The 20309-nt window shown below is 51.7% G+C and overlaps 1 protein-coding gene and 1 long non-coding RNA gene across 3 annotated transcripts; one reads left to right on the plus strand and one right to left on the minus strand.

Annotated features, from left to right (window-relative positions):
* Positions 1-8892: 8892 nt before the first annotated feature.
* On the minus strand, positions 8893-13206 carry LOC311213544. 2 transcript variants are annotated; one of them, XR_014618762.1, is made up of 2 exons: positions 12490-13206; positions 8893-9074 (listed from the first exon to the last, which is right to left on the minus strand). It is a non-coding gene; the product is annotated as an uncharacterized lncRNA (long non-coding RNA). The 2 variants fall into 2 exon arrangements; XR_014618763.1 differs by having other exon boundaries at positions 12485-13206.
* NR2F2 (nuclear receptor subfamily 2 group F member 2) lies at positions 10253-18727 on the plus strand. The gene is made up of 3 exons (XM_084293593.1): positions 10253-11878; positions 13583-14110; positions 17177-18727. The coding sequence occupies exons 1-3, from the start codon at positions 11449-11451 to the stop codon at positions 17449-17451; spliced, it is 1233 nt and encodes a 410-aa protein (XP_084149719.1). The 5' UTR covers positions 10253-11448; the 3' UTR covers positions 17452-18727.
* The last annotated feature ends 1582 nt before the right edge of the window (positions 18728-20309 follow it).

Raw genomic sequence — 20309 nt, forward strand, 5'->3', positions numbered from 1 at the left:
GTCCTAAAGATGGAGCCCGCTTTGCCTTTTGCAATATGTGGCGTTTCCAGACTGGTGCCTTTCCTCCCATTTGGAAAACGATTGAAAAAAAATGATAATATTTTTTTTAAAAAAATCAGGAATGGTGTGAAGGGAACGCGTTGCCGGCCCGGTGGCGGTCCCTCGGGCAACTCCCGGTGCCGGGAAAGCGGAGCCGATTCCCTGAGCCCCCTTTGCCCTGGGCTGGGGGGAGCAGAGCCCCCCCTGACCCCTTCGCCCTGCCCCCGCCCCGGCACACGCCCGCTCCCCCCCCGTCCAGCGCCGTTAACCCGCGGCGGGGCCGGAGCGGGAAGGGTTAATGAAACCCAGCTCTTCCCGACCTCCGGGGTCAGACTCTTCCTATCTGCAATCTAAGGAATTAGGTAAGGAGGTTAGGGGCTGATCGCCAAAGAGCTCGCAGGCCCTCGCAGCCTCACACCTGAGCGCATCGCCCCAATCCCCCACCCCCCCTCCACACCCAATGCTCTCCCCCAAAAAAGGCGCAGCCAGCGCCCGTCCCGAGCACGGGTGGGGGCCCCACGGGAGATGCCCACGGGCCAGGATAAGACTCCCTGGGCCCCCTCCCCTAAAGCGGTGGCCAAAAGTCACCCTCTCCTCGCCCCCCAGCCCTGCCCGGCCGGCTCTGTGCGGCTCGGGGAGAGGGACGCTCGGATGGGGGCTGGAAGCTGCTCCAGCATCTGCCCTGCTGCTCGGGTCCTAATTTGGGGGGGCTGTTTTGGCCAGCAGCTCTCACACCGCGGCTCAAACTTTCTTTTCTGTCGCTCCTTTCCCCCCAGCCCTCCGCTGTCGCATCCCCTCGCTGCTAAAGGCAAACGCACGGAGAGCAGGCAGCGCTAGGAGACGGCCCAAAGAGCAGCGAGGCGAGGCAAAGGAAAAAAAAAAAAAAAAAAAAAAAAAAAAAAGAAAAGCGGAGCTTCCCTAAAGAACGTATCTAACGTGGATGGGCAGAGCCCTGCCCTGCTCCCAGCTCCGTGCCCTTTGGCTCTGCCACCTTTGCTCGTCCCCAGCAAAGTTCCCCCAAGCGTGCCCTGCTCCGGCGGCCCCCCGGCTCCCACCCGTCCAGCTCGGGATGATTTGAGGCATTTTGTCATTTTCAGAAATGCTGATGTTTTTTATGTTATTTTTTTTTTATATATAATGCCACTTGTGGTCACCCTCGAATGGCAGTAATCTGTAGATTACATATTACGAGCCTTGTCATTACGTGGGTAAAATGAGGTGGTTAAACGCTAAAATCCATTTCCCTCGCCACGTTTGCTTGGCGAGGGAGGGGAGGAGAGGGGGGGGACAAAGTGGGAGGAGAGGGGTTTGCACCCCTGGCACTCCCACGGGCCGTGCCTCCTCCTGCTGCCTGCCCTCCCTGCCTGGAGGGGGACAGGGGGCTGCGACCCCGCACCTCACCTCGGAGCCAGGCGGGCGCCTGCTCCAGCCCTCGCCTTCCCTTTACTCTTGTCTCTTTTGTCCCCATTTTGGTGGCGACTTTCCTCTGCCTCCCCTCTCTTTGCTCGGGAGCATTTTAGGCTCCTGCTCTCCCCCCGATCGCCCCTTTCACGCGTGTCCCCGAGTCCTCCCTAGCTGGCGTGATTCCTTGGGAATGCGGGTCTCATCCCGTCCCTACCTTTGCCGGGTCTGATTAGATATTATTTTTTCATTGGCTCTGCTACAACGGGTTCCTCCCTTTAATCTCTCACTATATTTTCCCCCTCCCGGTATAACCAAATCCATGAAATTCACAGCCTCTCTCTTTGACACGACTGGCTCGTCTAATCACTCCATATCGATTTCCCTAACTCTTTTCATCCAGCTGAAGACACATCTTAAAACACTCCAAGCCAGAGTGTGCTCTTTGCTTTATACACACTAATAAAATGATTTACCCTTCTCTCTCTGCTCTCCTCACAGGAGAAAATCGTTCAAGTCCCGGCTATTTGTGTGTGATCAGTAAATATTTAGTGTGGCGACATCTTCAGCTCCTCTGCTGATCAATACGCAACCCAACAGGAGGTGGACTATTGTCCGGGCAGTGACTTACTGAGATCTCCTTCAGATGAATTCCTTGCCCCCCATACCGCCTGTTATGATTTACCCTCGAAGGTAACCAGCGAGGAGAGAAATTGAGGCTGTAAAAGCGGCTCTTTCCAACCTGTTTACCGCAGCGTTAAGCCACCTAAGCAAGAACTGCCTTGCTCTTCCCCACCTCCCGTCCCCTCTCTGGTGGTCTGGGGCTTCCAAAACGCTGCTGGAAAAAGGAATGGCAACCCAGGCAGCCGTCGCACGGGCTCTTGGCTTCCCTGCGCCCCCCTGTCCCACGGGTGGCAGCCGTGGAGCTCGGTGCCACGGCTGGGGCCGGTCCCCGCTCCCTTCACGCAGCATCCCCGGCACCGGGCTCCTGGAGGGCACCCGGGTTTTGGGGGGCTGCGCGGTGCCCCCCCGGCTGCCAGCCCTCCTCCTGCTGCGGCTCTGCCTGCCCCGGGTTCAGCTGAAGCAGGGCTGGGGCTGAGAGCTTTTTTCGGGTTGTTTCTCATCTGGGTTGTTTTATTTTTTATTTTTCTAACAACGTGGAAAACCTGCAGCGAAGGAAAAAAAAAATGGGAATGGAGAAGAGCTTAAAGCTCAGCTCCTGGGGTTGACCCTCCACGAGAGCTTTCCCAGGGTGATAAACCGGGCAGAAAGAGGAGTTGGGGCGTGTGTGCAGCTCTCCCCCTGCCCGGCCTGGGAAGCGCCCCCCCGCGATTCCTTCCCCACGCAGGGGCAGCTCCGCGCCTGGCCGGGTGCCCCCGCGGGTGTCCGGCTGCGGGCCGGGTGCGCAGCCCCCGGGGTGCCGGAGCCTTGCGGGGGGGCTCCCGCAGCCCCGATCCCGCACAAAGACACGGGGCCGGGTTGGGCAGCCGGGCGCCTGTTATCCGAATGTAAACCCGGCTCCATCCACCTGTTAACTTTGTTTAGAAACCACTTTCCCTAATGGCTTTCCGCGAGGTTATTCAGCCCGTTACTCGGGTATGGGAGGCAATGGAGGGGAAAAATCCATATGAAAACCTGCTTACATCCTCTCTTCGAGAGGACGCTTTACACACCTTGCCTAGACAGGGCTCCTATAGAGCGCTTATCTCTCGTATATATCTTTATACTAATGCATACTTAATTGGTCTGTCTTGACTGTCCATATAAAACAATTTAATTAGGGTGCTTTCTGCTTTGGAAAGAAAGAAAAAAAAAATCTGCCCAGCATTTATTGTATTTAGCACCAATACAGGCAGAAAATGTTGCACAAGTTTTTGGTTGAAAGAGCACCTATGTGTCCATTGAAGGGCGTTGATCCGAAAAGACAGAGAGGACAAGTAAAATCGATTTGAAGCGACCCTCTCTGTCCCTTTCACACCATTCAGACACTCCATTCCTTCTAAGACAAAGACCCAGCGCCTTGGGAATGCTGGCAAAGGGAAAAAAAAAAAAAAAAAAAAAAAAGGAAAAAAAAAAAGGCTTCAATCCCCCCAAGCAAAAGGGTGAGCTCTGAAATTCCTTCATATTGCTGTTATTTCCCCCCTCCCCTCTTTACACCCCCCTACAAGATATGTTCAGCTCCAGGATTTTCTTCAATTCGGCGTCTAACGTTTCTGCTGCGAGGAATGTCCCTGGGAGGGAGGGAGAGAGGGAGGGAGGAGGTAATTATGGCTATTAGTGCTGCGAGCCCAGCCTCAGCCCTGGTCACTCGCAGGCTTTTAGGGTTAAAATAGCCCTCACCTCTGACCTTGCGGAGCGGAGCCGTAGCTATCGCCACAAGTTGGGCCAAAGTTTTCAAATGCAGGGCTCTGCAGCACCGGGGGGGAGACTTCTCCCTGGAATTATTCGTGGATAGTATTTAAATCATCTTCAGTCTATTTAATTGTGTCCCCCTCCTAACCCAACAATCCTTTTTAGAGAGGTAGGGGCAAGCTCGGCATGCCCTGCTCCCACTGCCTCTCCCACTGCTCTTTCCATTTAGCTTTAATTTGGCAGTTTGTTTTCAGGCACGAAAATGGTTATCACCCAGCTGAATTCCCAGGTCATCCTTTCATCCACGGACCTCGAGAATAAATTTGGGGGGACACATGACATCCCCCGTTCGGGCTTTCCCCACCACCACCCTTCCAGCCCTGCAGGGAAAGGGGCTTTTGGAAAAGGGGAGAGAGGGCGAGAAGAGGGGCTGTGCTCCCTGCGTCCCTCTCACCACCGACCCCTGCGAGGAGGGGGGCACATCGTGGGGCTGGGGGGCGAGGAGGGCAGGGGAAGGACCCCCCCTCACAGATGCCAGCACCCCCTTGGCGACAGGAAAATTTCATTCAAGTGGGACACGTCTCCATCTTTCAGGTGCTGGATGGACTTAGCAGGAGTAGGAACTTGCGGAGCCCCTGTGCGTGGTGGTAAGGGGCAGTTATAGGATTTCTCCTTCCTCTGATCGATATCGGTCGTGGCCGCCCCCCCCCCGCCGTCCCCGCCCCGGCCCCGGCCCTCCCCGAGGGCTGCGGTGACAATTGCCTCCATACTTTTTCATCCCTGTTCTTGGTGGCAAAACCCCATTGTAATTTTCATTAGCCCAGTAAACATGCAATTAACATGCAGCACTGTGGTTAACTTAATTCCTGTTTTAAGGCAAGGACAAGCAAGAAATGGAAGAGCGTTTGTTCCATTTGTCAAGTATGACACACTTCTCACCATAACAGTTTCTGAAAATAAAAGCTCGGCTCCCCACCACCACGACCACCACCCCTCTTTCCAGAAACCCCACACACTGATACACGCACACACACACAAAAAGGAGCAGGAATCCATTAGTTGGAGAGTATTCTCCTGCCAAAGGCGGTATAATGTATTCCAAATTTTCCCAAGCCCTCACTGTACTGGGGTCCCGTTTCCCCCCCTGGGGAAGGGGGCTGGCGAACTGATATTCCTCGTGGCTGAGGGCTCCAGCCTCCCCCGAACCGTATTTTTTTTTTTTTTTAATAAAATAAAACAAACGTGCTTGCCATGCCTAAAAGTTGCCATGTTTGTGAAGGGGGTGGGGAAAATGTCTCCAAGGGTTTCAATTAGCAACAAATGATTATTGCAACGGATTTTTGGTAATGAAAAAATGTGGAGTACCTCTTTCTAGCTGGGATCTCAGGGGCAGTGAAAGGGGGGGGGGGGGGGGGGGAGAGAGGAAGAGAAAGGGAGAGAGAGAGAAAGAGATTGCTGATTAGCTCGGATTCTTTCCCAACTTGCTGTAGCGTGTGCTTGCGTTCCCTGCCGACCCTACACAGGACACTATATATTTTTTCCCCTTCGGTGCATGTGTTGATAGTTCAGCCTGTAGTTGTTTGCGGTTGGCTTTTTTTTTTTTTTTCTTTCTCTCCCTGCCCGGGAGGGGGGAGGTGGGAAAGGGGGGGCTGAAATCGGTCGCATCCATCCTACCCCCACAGTCATTAAGTTAGGAGATTTCCCTCTTATTTTTTTCCCCCTTTATTTTTTTTTCTCCCCAATTGGAAGGGTGGGTTGTGATTTTTTTTTCTTTTTTTTTTTTTTTTTTTAAGTCTCGCCTTTCCAGCTCCAAACAAGGTGTAGCGAGACGCTCTTCCTTCTAAGGAATGAAATGAGAGACAAGGATCACTCAAAGACATCTCCTACCTTGGGCTTGGGGATTTTTTCTTAAAGGCGAGGCGCACATTCCTAAGCAGCTATGTACAAAGCCCCCCCTGAAATCTTGTCTGTGTAAAGTTAGAGTGTGTTCAGGATTTTTTTTTTCTCTCTCCCAAGGCTGATCGCTAATAATACATCGAAAGCACTTCCCTTTAGGTTGTGGGAAATCTATTCCCTTCACCTTGCCTCCTTTTTTTTCCCCCCTGAAGGCTGTAACTTTACTTTTTTTTTTCTTTTTTTTTTTTTTAATCAGTTTGCACAATCGCTTAGATAAACACCAAGAAGGAGACTTCTCTTTAATTACCCAACGCACATCTTTCTGGGGGGCAAACAGCGGTCTGATTATTTTTTTTGTTTGTTTGTTTCACCTGCCAAACTAAAGGAGAGGTAGAAAAAGGAAGATGCAAGCGATTTGGGACCTTGAACAAGGCAAATATGGTTTTGGTATGTTTACTTATAGTTTTTTTTCTTCTTCTTTGACACTTTTTTTTTTTCGGGCAATGTGTTGTGATTCTTGTGTTTCTCTTTTAAGGAAAACAAAAAATCCAAAAAAGCAAATGTTAGCTAACGTGCGTCTTAAACGATCGTTTCTAAGGTTACGTGGGTTGCTCTAAGGAGGGGAAGAGGGGAGGGGGGGGAGACCCGACTCGGTGGAATTGCAGCACCAGCAGCTAGCACGTCCTTTAGCTAAATAAAGCAAGCAGCAAACAAACAAACAAGCGAGCGAAACCCAACGACCGGAATCCGGCTTTCAGGTCCGAGGCAGGAAAGCGCCTCAAAGTCATTTCCAAAGCGGCGCCCGGGACGCGGAGCCCGGGGCCGGGGCTGCGGGGAGCGGCGGCAGAGACCCGAGCCGAGCCGAGCCGAGCCGGGCCGGGCCGGGCCAAACCGAGCCGAGCCGGGCCAAGCAGAGCCGGGCCATGCCGGGCCAAGCCGAGCCGAGCCCGGCCGGGCAGGGGGCGGCAGAAGGGGGGGGGCACGGCTCGGACCGGGGGGGCGCAGGCGGCACCTGCCCAGCGCCGCCGGCTGCGGCCGCAGTTTTAGGTACCAAAAATAATAATAATTTAAAAAAAGAAGGTCGGTGGGGAAGGTCTGGTGCTGAGATTCCCCTCTCCCCCTCCGGTCGCTTCCCTGGCAGAGCACGTACAATGGAAAGAAGCCGGAATATACTCACCCGCCGAAGGTGTGGTTGGCAGCGCGGCTCAGGCTTTAAGGCAATTATTTATCCTGTATTATTGCAAAAGGCGCAGGTCTGACTTAAGGCAGCAAAAGTGTTTTGCTCTGACAACAGCGTGCGAGGCACGGTTCCTCGTTTAAAAAAAAAAAATCACAAAACAGGATCTCTCTCTCTTCCCCCCCCCCCCCCCCCCCCCCATCCCTTACCACTATGCCTTAAAAATATCTATTCGGTCCAGGGCTCGCAGAAACCCTGCTGCAGAAATCTTATAGTCCGGTCTAGGAGTGCCCAAGCCAATTAATTTTAAATCCTTAGGAATTAATCAGATTAAAATGTACAGAAGTTTCATTCTCGTATGCATACGTGAGCCAAAAGTCGTTTCCCTTTAAGAGATCCTTTTCTTTTAAAGTTGAATTTTAGGCAGATAAGAGACTTACACTAGGGGGCAGCCAGATACTGTACTTGCTCCAATCTTAAGCAATTTTTTTTCCCTCTCTCACAGCATATGCTCTGATTTAGCACTGTAAATTTTTCAGAGGACCCAACTCTGACAGCCCCTGGTGATTTTCAAAGTACCACAAGCCAGTGGTTAAAAATTGCATTGACTTGGAAGTTCAGAGGCACACAATAGGAGCCACTTTCCCTATTCATGGAACTTCAGTGTGGTGGAAGAGAAAAACACACACATACTACATTGAGGGAGAAGAGGAATTCATTGAATTCTGTTAGACGTAACTGCTTTCCACTGAGTTCAGAGCGAAACTCGGTATTTGTTCGATGCTGTATTCATATTGCGATTTAATCTAGAAAGAATTAGAGGACTGTTAGGCAGCTTTCTGCCGGGAAAGCAGCTTCCCCCTCCTTCCTCCTCTTTTTTAAAACCCAAAGATTTACACCGGCTCTATCCCCAACTCTATTTTAGCAAAATAAATCCTTCCACTCCCTCTCATTAAAATAAATTTACATCTGCAGTAAAATGGCAGGAGGGATGCGTTTATTTATTTGGGGAAACCAAGACAGTCTGACTTTTCAAAGAGAGCGGTTCTATTGTGACTGGGCTCGGAGAAGGACAGTTGGGAATCTCCCCCTTCTTCTCGAGGCGCTCGGCTTGCAGATATTATTTAGCAGAATTAGCTGCAGACCATTTCTACCTTCGCCTCTTCTGCCTCTACCCCCTCGCAGAGGTGTTTTCAAATAAATAGCAAGGCATCTAATGGTGCTAATAGATAGTTATATGGCTACATCCCCGCAAGAGCAAATAGTTAATCTGGGGCATTCTTCATTAATGCTTGAGCAATCAGCGTATACGGCAGCTTTTAAGCGTGTATCAATGGCTTTTCATTTTTACGATCATACGTTCAAACTGTTCCTATCGCAGGTCCTGCTAAAACCGCTTTCTCTTCTGATTTCTGCGTTTGTCAGGACGGTATTAATGCATTTTTTTGCATATGGTGAATTAATCCTGTTTACTTTGTCAGATTCGAGACAGGAAAACCTTTTTTTTTTTTTTTCCTCAGGAAATTCAACATCAGCAACAATCTGTGACTATCCTGCATTTTGCACCCCCACCTTCTCCCCCTCTGTCCCCGAAAGGTGACCTCCTCGGGGCCGGGTGGCCGGGTTATTTGGGAACCAGAAGGCTGTTGCTCTCCTTTTACCGGGAAAGGTTTCCTCTCCCCATCCTCAAAGCCTTCCCCGGCCCCAACTCGTCCCCTCTTCGGGGAGAGCGAATTTCGCCCCGGCAGCCTCGACGGGGATGCCGCAGCCTCGTCTTTTCAGACCGAGCCTCCGAGCATCCCCGTCCGTGGGGGCTGAGCAGGGGGATAAAAAGACACTTTTGGGGGCTTTGGGCACTTTCCTCATCCCCTCGGCACCTGCGGCGGGGGGGACCCCGATATTTCTGCGGCACAGAGCTGGGAGCAGCGGGGAGAGGTGCGGGGCGCTGAGTCCTTTTGCGGGGCCGGGGGGCGAGCGGGCACGGATGCGTGGCTGGGAGCTGGTGTTTCTCCCTCTCTTTGAGGAGGTTTTATGTTTGTTTTTTCTTTTTTTTTTTTTTTTTCAGGTTTTGCTTTTTTTTTTTATGCTTTATTTTTCCCTCTTTTTCCTCTTCTCTCTCCGTCCCCTGGCCGGTCGCGGTGTATGCAGAGACGGGCGGCTCTCCCCGCGTCCGTAGGGGGTCTACCCTCGGCTGCTGCTCCCGCTGCGCCTGCAGGGCGGGTGACAGAAAATTCACGTTAAAAAGAGACAAAAAAAAAAAAAGCGCAGAGAAACAAAGTTGAAGGCGGCCGGATGAGCCCAGGCTCCCCGCGGTGCTGCGCGGCGGGGGGCGAGGGAGAAGCGGGACGGCTTCGGGCCGGGGCCGGGACCCCGCTGAGGGGGCACGGGGGGTTCCCAACGCCCTGCCCTGCCCGGTGGAGCCCGGTAGAGCCCGACCGGGCGCGGAACCTCCGCGCAAACCCCGCGCAGGTGCGGCGGAGCCGTGAGCGGCCCCGGCCTCTCCCTGCCCCGGTCAGGGAGCGGGGCGGGCGCCTGCCCTCGGGGTTGATCCCCCTCATAACATCACCCCACTTAATTTTTATTCCACTTCTCCCCTCTTTCACCCCCTTGACCCCCTCCGTGACGGGGTGAGGGGGGGAAGCTCCCCAGGTGAGGGCGAGGAGGAGGAGGAGGTGGAGGCGGCGGGGCGAAGCGCGCAGCGCCCTGCCCCACACCACCACCACCACAACCGCCACCACCACAGGAGGCGGCGGCGGCGGCCTCTAGGACCGCGCGGGCGTCGTCGTCGGCCATGGCGAGGCCGCGCAAGGGCGGCGCGGGCCAATGAGGGCCGTGGGGCGGCGCGCGCGCTGCGGGCCACTCAGGCAGCCCCTCCGTCAGGCAGGCGGCAGGCAGGCAGGCCGCGCCGGCCCCGCCGCGCAAGGCGCCCGGTCGCCATGGCGACGCGCGCCGAGTTGCAGCAGCCGTGTCAAAGTTCACTCCCTCCGCCAGCGGGGCCAGCGGCCGGCGGGGAGCGCGCCCGGCCGCCCCTCCCTCCTCCTCCTCCTCCTCCTCCTCCTCCTTCTTCTTCCCTCCTCCTCCCTCTCTCTCCCCTCCCTCTTCGCCGGGGGGGCGCTGGGGGAAGGGCTCGCCCCCCCCCCCCCTCCCCTCACACACACCCCTCCCTCAGCGCGCCCCCCCCCCCCCCCCCAGAGCGATGCTGCGCGCTGGGTTGTGATCCTTCCCTCTCTCCTCCTCCTCCTCTCCCCTCTTTTATCATCCCGGCCGGGCGCTGCGCTGCCGAGTTGACTCCTTCCCTCCCTCCCTCCCTCCCTCCCCCCCCCCCTTCCCTCCCCTTCCTCCTCCTCTCCCTCCCTCCTCGCAACCCCCCCCCCCCCCCCCCCGCCGCCCCCCTCTCCCCCGCCCGCGCCGTGAGCACCGGCGGCGCGGAGGCGAGAGCCCACTTGCGAGGCGGCACAAGCAGCATAAGGCAGCGCGGCGGCACCCGAGCACCACCACCGGCACCCCGGCACCGCCACCGGCACACCCCGGCACCGCCACCGGCACCCCGGCACCCGCCACCGGCGACCGAGCACCGGCAAGAGCCCGAGCAGCACCACCGGCACCGGCACCAGCAGCAGCAGCAGCAGCAGCACCGGGAGAAGATCGGCCACCGGCAGGGAGATACCGCTGATAATAATTAATAAAAGAGACAGCCCCCCCACCCACCCGCACGCACCGAGAGAAAATTAAAAAAAAAAAAAAAAAAAAAAAAAAAAAAAAAAGGAGGAGAGAAAAGAGAGAGAGAGGAGGCAGAGAGCAGCGCCCGGGCGGAGCGGCGGAGAGGAAGAATTAAAGCGAGCGAAGGAGGGAGGAGAGACAGAGCGGAGAGAGAGAGGAGGAAAGAGGAGGAAAAAAAAAAAGCCCACAAAAACAAAGCGATCGCAGTTGATGTTGCTGCCGCAAGCTGGACTTCCCAAAACTACGGCGAGACCGTCCGCACTCCGCGCCGAGAAAAGTCTCCTCAGCTGTGCGTGCTTTTTTCCGCTGTGTGTGTAATCTTTAACCTTTTATTCATTCTTATTTTGATGGCTTTCCTGAATGGCTGACTGCGAGCTTCCCTGGACCTGGCCCCCCGACACCCGCCTCTCCTCCTTCAACTCCTCTGCTGCAGATCAGCTCTAAGAGAGAGAGGGGGAGATCTCCGAAGAGATTTTTTTTTTTTTTCCTCCCTCCTCTCTCTCTCTCTCTCTCTCTCTCTCTCTCTCTCTCCCCCCTTTTCTCCCCCAACCCCCCCGGCTCTCTCCGCTCTCCTGGAGCCCCGGCCGCCGCCGCGCCGCTCGCCCCCCCCCCGCGCCCGCACCTCCGCCGCCGGCCCCGGGAGCTCCCCCCGCCCCGACCCCGCTGAGAGGGGCAGAAAAAGGAGGAGGAGGAAAAAAAAAAAAAGGCAACAAAAGAGAGAGTGGGGGAGAAAGAGAGAGAGAGGAGGAGGAGGAAAAAAAAAAAAAAAAAACAGACTGCTGCAAAGCTGAGCTGAAAAGCAAAGCAAACAAACTTTGAAAATAAAGGGGGAACAGGAAGTTTGGAAACGGTGTCCAATAGATATGGCAATGGTAGTCGGTGCGTGGCGAGACCCCCAGGACGATGTGCCCGGAGCTCAGGGAACGCAGCCTTCGCAAGCCCCGCCGGTGCAGGGACCCCCGGCCGGGGCCCCGCACACCCCACAGACCCCGGGGCCCGGGGGCCCTCCCAGTACGCCAGCCCAGACCAACCCGCCAAGCCAGCAGAACCAAGGAGACAAACAGCAGCAGCAGCAGCACATTGAATGTGTGGTTTGTGGGGACAAGTCTAGTGGCAAACATTATGGCCAGTTTACCTGCGAGGGTTGCAAGAGTTTCTTCAAGCGGAGTGTAAGGAGGAATCTCAGCTACACTTGTCGTGCCAACAGGAACTGTCCCATTGACCAGCACCACCGCAATCAGTGTCAGTACTGCCGCCTCAAAAAATGCCTCAAAGTTGGCATGAGACGGGAAGGTATTGGGATTTCATTTGTTTTGCAATTTTTTTCACTCACTGCGTTTTGCTTTTGGTTTGTTGTTGGTTTTCCTTTTTCCTTTTGAATTATTATTATTATTATTATTGTTGTTGTTGTTGCTCCTCTTATTTTTACCCCCCCCCCTCCCGACCCCCCCACCCCATCCCTCGGCCAGCTCCCTCCCCCCCTCCTCGAATAAACAGCCAGAAAGTTTTCTCGTAATGGAAGGAAGAGGTGTCGGCGAGGGTGGGCAGGGGAGGCAGGGGCTCTTGCATGCTTCCCCCCCCCCCGCGCCCGTAATTGATTTGTGTTTGTTTTCATTTTGCTGATGGAGGTTTATTGCCAGTGGATTTTTAGTTTCACGCCGCTTGCGAGCGAGGAAACGGTGGCTCTGACGCCTGCTTGCTTGTCCTTAGCGCTCCGGGCTGCATGTCCAGCGTCGCCCCCCGGCCCCGGCAGCCCCCCGTGCGCCCGGCTGCGCGCACCCACCCACCCGCGGAGCCCCCCGGCACCCTGCCTTAGCTCGCGAGTTCTTTTTTTTTTTTTTTTTTTTTTTTTTTTTCATAAACCCAGGCGGTTCGAATTACTGCTACAATGGAACTCACCCTACCGAGGCTCTACAGCACTCCACTGTGGATTCCCAGCCGGATTTTCCTCCTTTAAAACCACAAATACACGCGTGCACAGCCCCGCGCGTGGGTGCGCGCCCGGCCGCGCCGTGTGCCCGCTTCCCCGCCGGTTTCTTAGCTCACTTTTCTCTTCTCCCCCCTCTGCCCTCGCCCCTCCGGCGGAGGCAGGGGCCAGAAGGGGAGGCTGGGGGGAAAAGGAGCAGCCCAGAAGTAAGTGAGGGTGCCCGGCTTCTCTGCGAGCTGAGCCTTTGTGATATAAAATTAGAGGAGAAATGTGAGCCTGCGGGTTGCCAGTGCGTGCTCCGGGGCTGGACGCCGCTATGTAGGTTAAGGGTGAGGGGGCTCGGGACTTGCCGGGCTCCTCTTCTTTGTGTTTCTGCAAGAGTAACTAACCTCGTAACGCGGGCGAGAACAAATATAAATCAAGCACGTTTTAGGCGTTCGCCCTCCTCGCCGTCTCCCTGCCTCCGAGCCCTTTTTCTCTCTCCCTTTTCTCTCGCTGTCACCGTGGAAATTTATTAACAAAATGAAAGGCCCACTTTCCACCGGCAGCCGAGGAAGGTGCCGCCGGATAATGCCCCCGGCCCGGCGGGGGGACCTGCCGGGGGTGGCGGAGGCTGCCCTGGCCGCCTTCATTTTTATTTTTATAAAAGGGCCGAGCGAGGCTGGGGCCGGGGGTGCTGGGGGTGGGGGACAGCAGCAGCAGCGGCGCCCGTGTGCTCGGGGGATGAGAAACACGGTTGGGGGGGACCGTGCTCCGGGTTTTGGGGGCCGTATTGCCGGTGCTCCCCACCTCCGGACCGCCCCGCACCGATGGGGGGCACAAAGACGAACCCCTCGGAGCCGCAGGAGGGGTGGCTGGGGGGGGGACAAGGGGGGGGATCCTGGGTTTCCCAGCGCCGGGGCCGCCGGCCTGGCTCAGCTTTGTTGTTGCCGGTGCTGGAAGCGGAGCCCCCGGAGCCCCCCCGGCCCCGGGTCAGCCCGGCAGGCAGCGGCACACAAAGCGGGCTGGGTTTGAAGCGAGAGGGGCAATTCAGATATTAATAGCTGTAGTTTCTTCTTTATTTACTGCAGCGGTCCAGAGGGGCAGAATGCCACCCACACAGCCAACTCACGGTCAGTTCGCCTTGACAAACGGGGACCCTCTCAACTGCCATTCCTACCTATCCGGATATATCTCCCTTCTTCTGAGAGCCGAGCCCTACCCCACCTCCCGCTTTGGCAGTCAGTGCATGCAACCCAACAACATCATGGGCATCGAGAACATTTGCGAACTGGCAGCTAGGATGCTCTTCAGCGCGGTGGAGTGGGCCAGGAATATCCCCTTCTTCCCAGACCTGCAGATCACAGACCAGGTGGCCCTGCTCAGGCTGACCTGGAGCGAGTTGTTTGTGCTCAACGCTGCCCAGTGCTCCATGCCCCTCCACGTAGCCCCGCTCCTGGCAGCCGCCGGCCTCCACGCTTCGCCCATGTCTGCTGACCGAGTGGTCGCCTTTATGGACCACATACGAATCTTCCAAGAGCAAGTCGAAAAACTGAAAGCCTTGCATGTCGACTCCGCAGAATATAGCTGTTTAAAGGCCATAGTCCTCTTCACCTCAGGTAGGCAGCGTTTCTTTGCTCTTCCGTCCCTCCCCCGGCCCCTCCGAGAAGTGCTCGCTCTTGCCAAGGGGAGCTGCCCGCAGCCCGGCCCTGCTGCGGCCCCCCCGGGCACCCCGGGCAAGGAGAGGGGCTCTGGGGGGTCCCTGCGGGGCCTCGGCTCTCAGCACCCCCCCTGCGAGGGAGGGCGAGCGAACAGATAAATAATAACAGCCACGGCGATGAGGAAAAGACGAGCAGGGGACCCCCACAAGCCCCCTGGTCCCTCGCTGCGTAACGCTGGGGAAGGTGGAAGAGAGGGGGCGCGGGGGGGAGGCACCCATTCGCCACGAGAGACTGCGCTTTTCCCATTGAAAATAATATTTTATTTAACAGTGTAGCTCTGGGTTGTTGCATTTAATGACACGCATCCGAACAGCAGCAAAAAAAATCTGTTTGATGTTGTTAAATACGAGTCGTCCTATCAGGGAAACACACTTTAAAAAGAGGATCATTTTATGGGCAGCCAGGAAGGGGAAGGAAAAAAAAAAAAAAAAAAGCCCTGCAGGATTAAAAAATTGAATTAAAAAAAAAAAAAAGTTAAATGCGCAAAGCTGAGTTTAAAATATGTTCCCTGCCATCCCATAAAATAAAATAAATCAACTTTCCAAAGAGCTGTCTCTGATTTAAACAGAATGTGGCAGTGAGCAGTTCTGTGTCATTTAAGCTGAGGGGAAAAGTTTGCATTTGTACCCAGCAGGAACTGCAGCGTCCAAAGCGAGTAGCGGGTGCGAAGGGATCATTACCATAAGTAGACAGGGACAGCATGAAAAAGTGAGAGGAGAGGAGAAGAGAGGAGAGGAGAAGAGAAGAGAGGAGAGGAGGGAGAGGGAAGCTGCCGCTCGGCGGTGCAGTCCCGGGGTGGCACAAGCCCGCCTCTCCCGAGGCAGAGCTCGAGGTGTTTCTTGGATAATCAAAGAGAGGGGGAAAAAATATGTGTCAACTTTGGCTGCCTAGAAATAGTGCATGAGTTATAAAGCAATAATTGAGTGCGTTGTGAAATCTAATTAGCTTGCACTAGAGTTTAACCTGGGTGAGTAATAAACCTGATATTAACTCTGGAGGCTAAATATTTTTTTTTTTTTTTTGAAAAAAAAAATCTGCTCGCTAATTTGTGCAATACGTTATCTCAGATTGCTAACTTTAAGGCTGCAGCGGCAACCCACTGTGCTGGAGCCCTAGAAGTTTGGGGTTTGAGTTTAAAAATACATATATTTATTCTGTAACTCATTCGAAAGCTTGGGAAAGTGGCCACGCGATAAACATATGAATGGAAGCAGGACCTGTAAAATAATTACTCATCGGAGTTTTTTAAAGCCTGATATCAGGAAACAGGAAAAAAATGTAGTTTATGTGGGAAAAGAAGGGCTCACAATCCGTTCCTTGTTGTGTTAAAGGGGGTCTGGGGAACGAAGTCATTTTCTGGACTTTGTCCAGGTTCTGGGTCGTGACCTAAACTTCCTTTTATATATTATTGCTTTACACATAAAAAACTTCTCCCCCCCCCCCCCCCCTCCAATCACTCGTGCTAAAGTCCTGAGGTGATCGATGGGTAGGGCGCCCCTCGCCACGGGGACACGGGGATCCCGAGTGGGGCTGCCTGGCCGTGGGGCGCTCATTTGATTTTCTGTCGCTTTTTAGGATGCCTTTTCCTCTCCCTTCGCCAAACTCCCAGCGAGAATCCCACACACGCACCCAGGCGGCCCCAGCCCCTGGCCAGCGCACACCCACGCCCGAGTTTAGCTGAAACCCTGCCTTTCTCCAAAACCCCACTTTTTTTTTTTTTTTTTTTTTTTTTAGCCTTCTGAGAAAACAATCGTCCGATCCTGTCGTAACTGTTTAAATTTATTGCTATTTTCCAAATGTGAGGCCTGGCGTGTAAATTGCCTCCCAACTAGATAAACGGTTCTTGTTATCTGATTCTGGGGAGATAGCCCCGTGCACAAGCTGGGTTACGCATGCGGCTCCTGCAGCACCCCAATAACAGCCACTGATGGAAAGCAGACGCACAGAGATGCATATAATGTTTGCTGCTGCCTCTTTTTTCTTTTTCTTTAAAAAAAAAAAAATCTGGGTTCTAATGACTCGCAGAATATGCATGTGTTAGCCCTGTGCCTAGGAAAGCCACAGGGAGGTCAGGTCACAACCTGTGCTCTTTCAGCACAGACGTCTCTGATTTAAAGGGAACTTATTGTATTTTAGCGTATCAGAAAAAAAAAAAAAATGTCCAGACCCTATCAGGGAGTTTTCTTCTTGTAAGGGCCTTTAGGTTTAAAAAGAAGAAGAAGAGGAAAAAAAAGAGGGGGGAGTGGAGGGGGGGGAAGAAAGAAAGAGAAAAGAAAAGAGGGGGGAAAAGAAACAGCTCAAATGAACAGAGAGATCACAGTTTGCATGGCTGCCTCTGAATAGGCTAAACTGACAAGATCAGTTTTAAAGGGCCACTTAAATCAGTTTCAAAGACTGAAGAAAAACGCGTTGTCTTCTTTGGGGGAGAATCTGTTGCTGGATCCGGGGCGCCATTATCCTTGGCTGGGCCAGTTTTTTATTATTATGATGCTGATTATTATTTCCATCGCTATCAGTAGTGTGCCTTCCCATCGCATGCTCAGGCTCTCCGCGCTTATTTTCCAAAGGGGGGGAGGAAGAGAAGCTGCCTCTCCCTCCTTCGCCCCAATCTTTCCCTGCCCCCGGCCTTGCCCCCAGGACCCCGAGGCAGGGACCTAGCCCGGCGGCACCTCCTGGTTGTGGGGTGCAGCCCCGACCCCCGCTCCTGGAGCTGCTCTCCATCCTAACGAGACCCTCCAGGAGGGAGAAACGCAGGCGCATGCAGAAAAGAGGGAGATTGTCCCTTTTGGTGAAACCCACTCAGGCTCTGGGGGGCAAGGTGATGGCGCACTTCATTCTAGCGAATTTTAAAAAAATCAAATTAAAATTAAAAAAAAAAAAAAACTTTTTAATCTGATGATTGTTTTCTTTTTTCTTTTCTTTCTTTTTCTTTTTTTTTTTTTTTTTTAATACACTTTCTTCTAGATGCCTGTGGTCTCTCTGATGTAGCCCATGTTGAAAGTTTACAGGAGAAGTCACAGTGTGCTTTGGAAGAGTATGTTAGGAGCCAGTATCCCAACCAGCCAACACGATTCGGGAAGCTATTACTACGTCTCCCCTCCCTTCGCACTGTCTCCTCTTCTGTCATAGAGCAATTGTTTTTCGTCCGTTTGGTAGGTAAAACCCCCATAGAAACCCTAATCAGGGATATGTTACTGTCTGGCAGCAGTTTTAACTGGCCTTATATGTCCATTCAATAAAATAATCGAGAGAGAGAAAAAAAAATTAAAAAAAAAAATGAGAAGGGAGATGAAAGAGAGTGAAAGGAAAGCAAATGACATTTGGGTTCTGGTTGTTTCTTAAATTTCCTTCTGCTAAGAAAGGATGTAAAAGGATGTTACAAGTTTGCTAAGAGAAGACAGGAAAAAAATTAATGGACTGTGAATTAAAAAAGAGACTGTCAAATGAACTTTTACAGAATGCATTAAAAACTCCCGTGTCGTTCAGAAAAAAAACTTGCTACTTATCATTTTTTGTAAAAAATAAAAAAAAGAGAGAAAGAAAAAAGAAAGAAAGAAAAAAGAGAAAGAAGAAGAAAAGAAACGATGGTGGGCTTTTTCTTTTTTTCTTTTTTCTTCTTTTTTTTCTTTTTTTGGGTAAACTTTTTAAAAAAAATCTCGCTTAAAGTGCATTTAAAGGAAATTTGGAGAAAATTAGCAGAATGGAAGAAAGTAAGTCTTTTTTTTCCAAATTATTAATTGTCCTATGTGTCTATGTACCTATAGCTGTTCTTTTTTGTATTTTTCTGGTTTCAAACCAGTTTATTCTGTGGTTCTATAATAATTTTTGATATAATCTTGGCTTCTTTAAAAAAAAAAAAAAAACTGTGTATCCTTAAAATATATGTTCTGAAAGAATTAAAACTGAGTCCACGAAGGTATCATAGGAAGAAAGGAAAAGAGAAAAAAAAACACTCAACAACACAATGATGGAAGCGCACTTAAGGTGGTGACCCAAAATCTAGCTTGAAGCTGAGAGAACTATAATTATATAGACCCGAATGAACCACACGTGTCATATAACTCCCCCCAAATCTAGGTTTTTTGATATTTCGGACAGAAAATGAACTGTGGGGATTTATTATAGGTAGAAGGATTCGTGTCCAAGACACACTGCGGTTTTGATTTAAAAGCAAACAAACTAGCAAAGTGAACTTTTGTAATTTGAATTGGGTTCCACATAGTTCATCATGAATTGTTATTAAACTCCTCTATCTGTTTGTATATTTGCAAGCCCTTTGTATTATAATAATTGTTGATATTTTCCCTTTTTAAAAAATACCATTGAAATCAGCATGACAAAATAACACTGTTGGCACTTATAGATAACGTGATTGATTCAGTATCTTAGAGTTTACAGTTTTGTGTTTAAAAAAACTGAAGGTTTTTTTTTTAAGTGCAACATTTCTGTATACTGTAAAAGTTATAATAACTGAACTGTTTGGTCGAGTCTTTGTGTGTTATATTCCAAGGAAAATTGAAAGTATTCAGAAATTAAAATATTATTTGATATCTGAAACTTGTTTGGCTGTCATAAATGTCTTTCAGAAACCGCATTACTTCTCTATAGTTTGCAGTCATTTAAGTCCATAGGCGATTGATTTGTTTACTTGTCACAGTAAGTTTGTAGCAGATGTATTGTAGTGTATTTACCTGTTTAATTCCGGGATGGGGGTGGAGGACTTAAGTTCGTGGTTTATCTATGGTTTTAGGAAGTACCATGCTGAAATGGTAAACCATCATCCCCCATTCATCTAATCCTCCTGTTAATTAAAAATGGATTTTCTGGAAAAAGAGAAAAAAAAAGGCCCTTATTTTTGTCACACTTAAGTGCCTGCGTAGGAAAGGTATTGTTGTGAAAAAGTGTTAGAAATCTGGAGATCAGTATCTATTTTATGATCAGAATGGGGCGAAAAATCTTTTGTAAATGTCTGACATACGCGCACAAGATCATTCAAGCAAGGTAATAGCAGTATTGTAAATATAGGTCAGTTGTTTGCAATGAGTTTTCTTTAAGTACGTGTGATTTTTTATAATACTCTGTAGTTGCCATCTATCGTTGTCATTGAGAGGTCTTCAAATGGAGTGGCTTTAGCTTCTAGCACCGATGACTCGGTTTTTAATGTACATATACTCTCAAGTGGGTTTGCTTTTTTTTTTTTTTTTTTTTTTTTACCTTAGACTGTGAAAGCGTGACCACAGGTCATCTCTATATTTTGCATAGGGGATGCATGCCCGTGTGTCTGCTGGCACACACGCCTGCAGAGGCGGCCGGGCATCTTCCCTGGGTGGATGCCGGGCCCTGCCCGCAGCCCTGCCCCGGCCGCTCCCCGCCGCTGCTGGGAGCGCGATCGTGGAGCGCCGGGGCCGGGGCCCCGGGGGCGGCCAGCGCCGGCCCGAGTAGGAGCCCCCCAGCCCCGCAGGAAGGCAAGATTGGAGGCAAGACGCTGTGCTTTGCCCAGGGGGGTGGATTTTGGTCCGTGCGTGTGCGTGTCATTTATTTTTTATTTTTCTCTCTCTCTCCCCCCCCCCCCAACGCCCGCCCTCTCGCCCCTTGGTCTAGAGCAGATGCTTTGTATGTGAAAGCTTGCAATTTTGTTCCCGGCTGAGGCTTCCCCTCTCCCCTTCCAGCACACGTTACTACACCATGTTGTGGTTTCACGAGAAGAGAGGGAGGGAGGGAGAGAGATCATTCTGTAAAGTCGATTAAAGCCTGATCTTTGGTGCGTTCCAGTCAGACACATCTGTACTGGGGGCTGAGGGGCGTGTGACTGTGAATTTGAGCAGAGTTTCACATCTGAATCATGGCTCCTTTTCTATAAATATATAAATATATATAAATATATAAATATTACTATTATTGCAGGGGATTGCTGACCTCTAGATTTAGCTTTTTCTATTGCAAGTGCTATCCATGTGAGTGTGTGTGTGTGAAGTTTTTATGCTTACTAAGAACACAGGATCTTGACTTGTTTGTTTTGTGTTAGTTTATTGTAAACAACCATTTGTTGTAAATTGTTATTGGCATTAAATTATAATTTATGATTTTCAAATCCAAA

The sequence above is a fragment of the Netta rufina genome, assembly GCF_964035555.1.
Source record: "Netta rufina genome assembly, chromosome: 11".
Lineage (NCBI taxonomy): Eukaryota > Metazoa > Chordata > Aves > Anseriformes > Anatidae > Netta > Netta rufina.

Bases quoted from the DNA above. Each gene is read 5' to 3' on its own strand.
- NR2F2 (XM_084293593.1), top strand. From the start codon at position 11,449: ATGGCAATGGTAGTCGGTGCGTGGCGAGACCCCCAGGACGATGTGCCC. The intron at 11,879-13,582 runs GTATTGGGATTT...TATTTACTGCAG, and splicing joins AGTTGGCATGAGACGGGAAG to CGGTCCAGAGGGGCAGAATG. The intron at 14,111-17,176 runs GTAGGCAGCGTT...ACTTTCTTCTAG, and splicing joins CATAGTCCTCTTCACCTCAG to ATGCCTGTGGTCTCTCTGAT.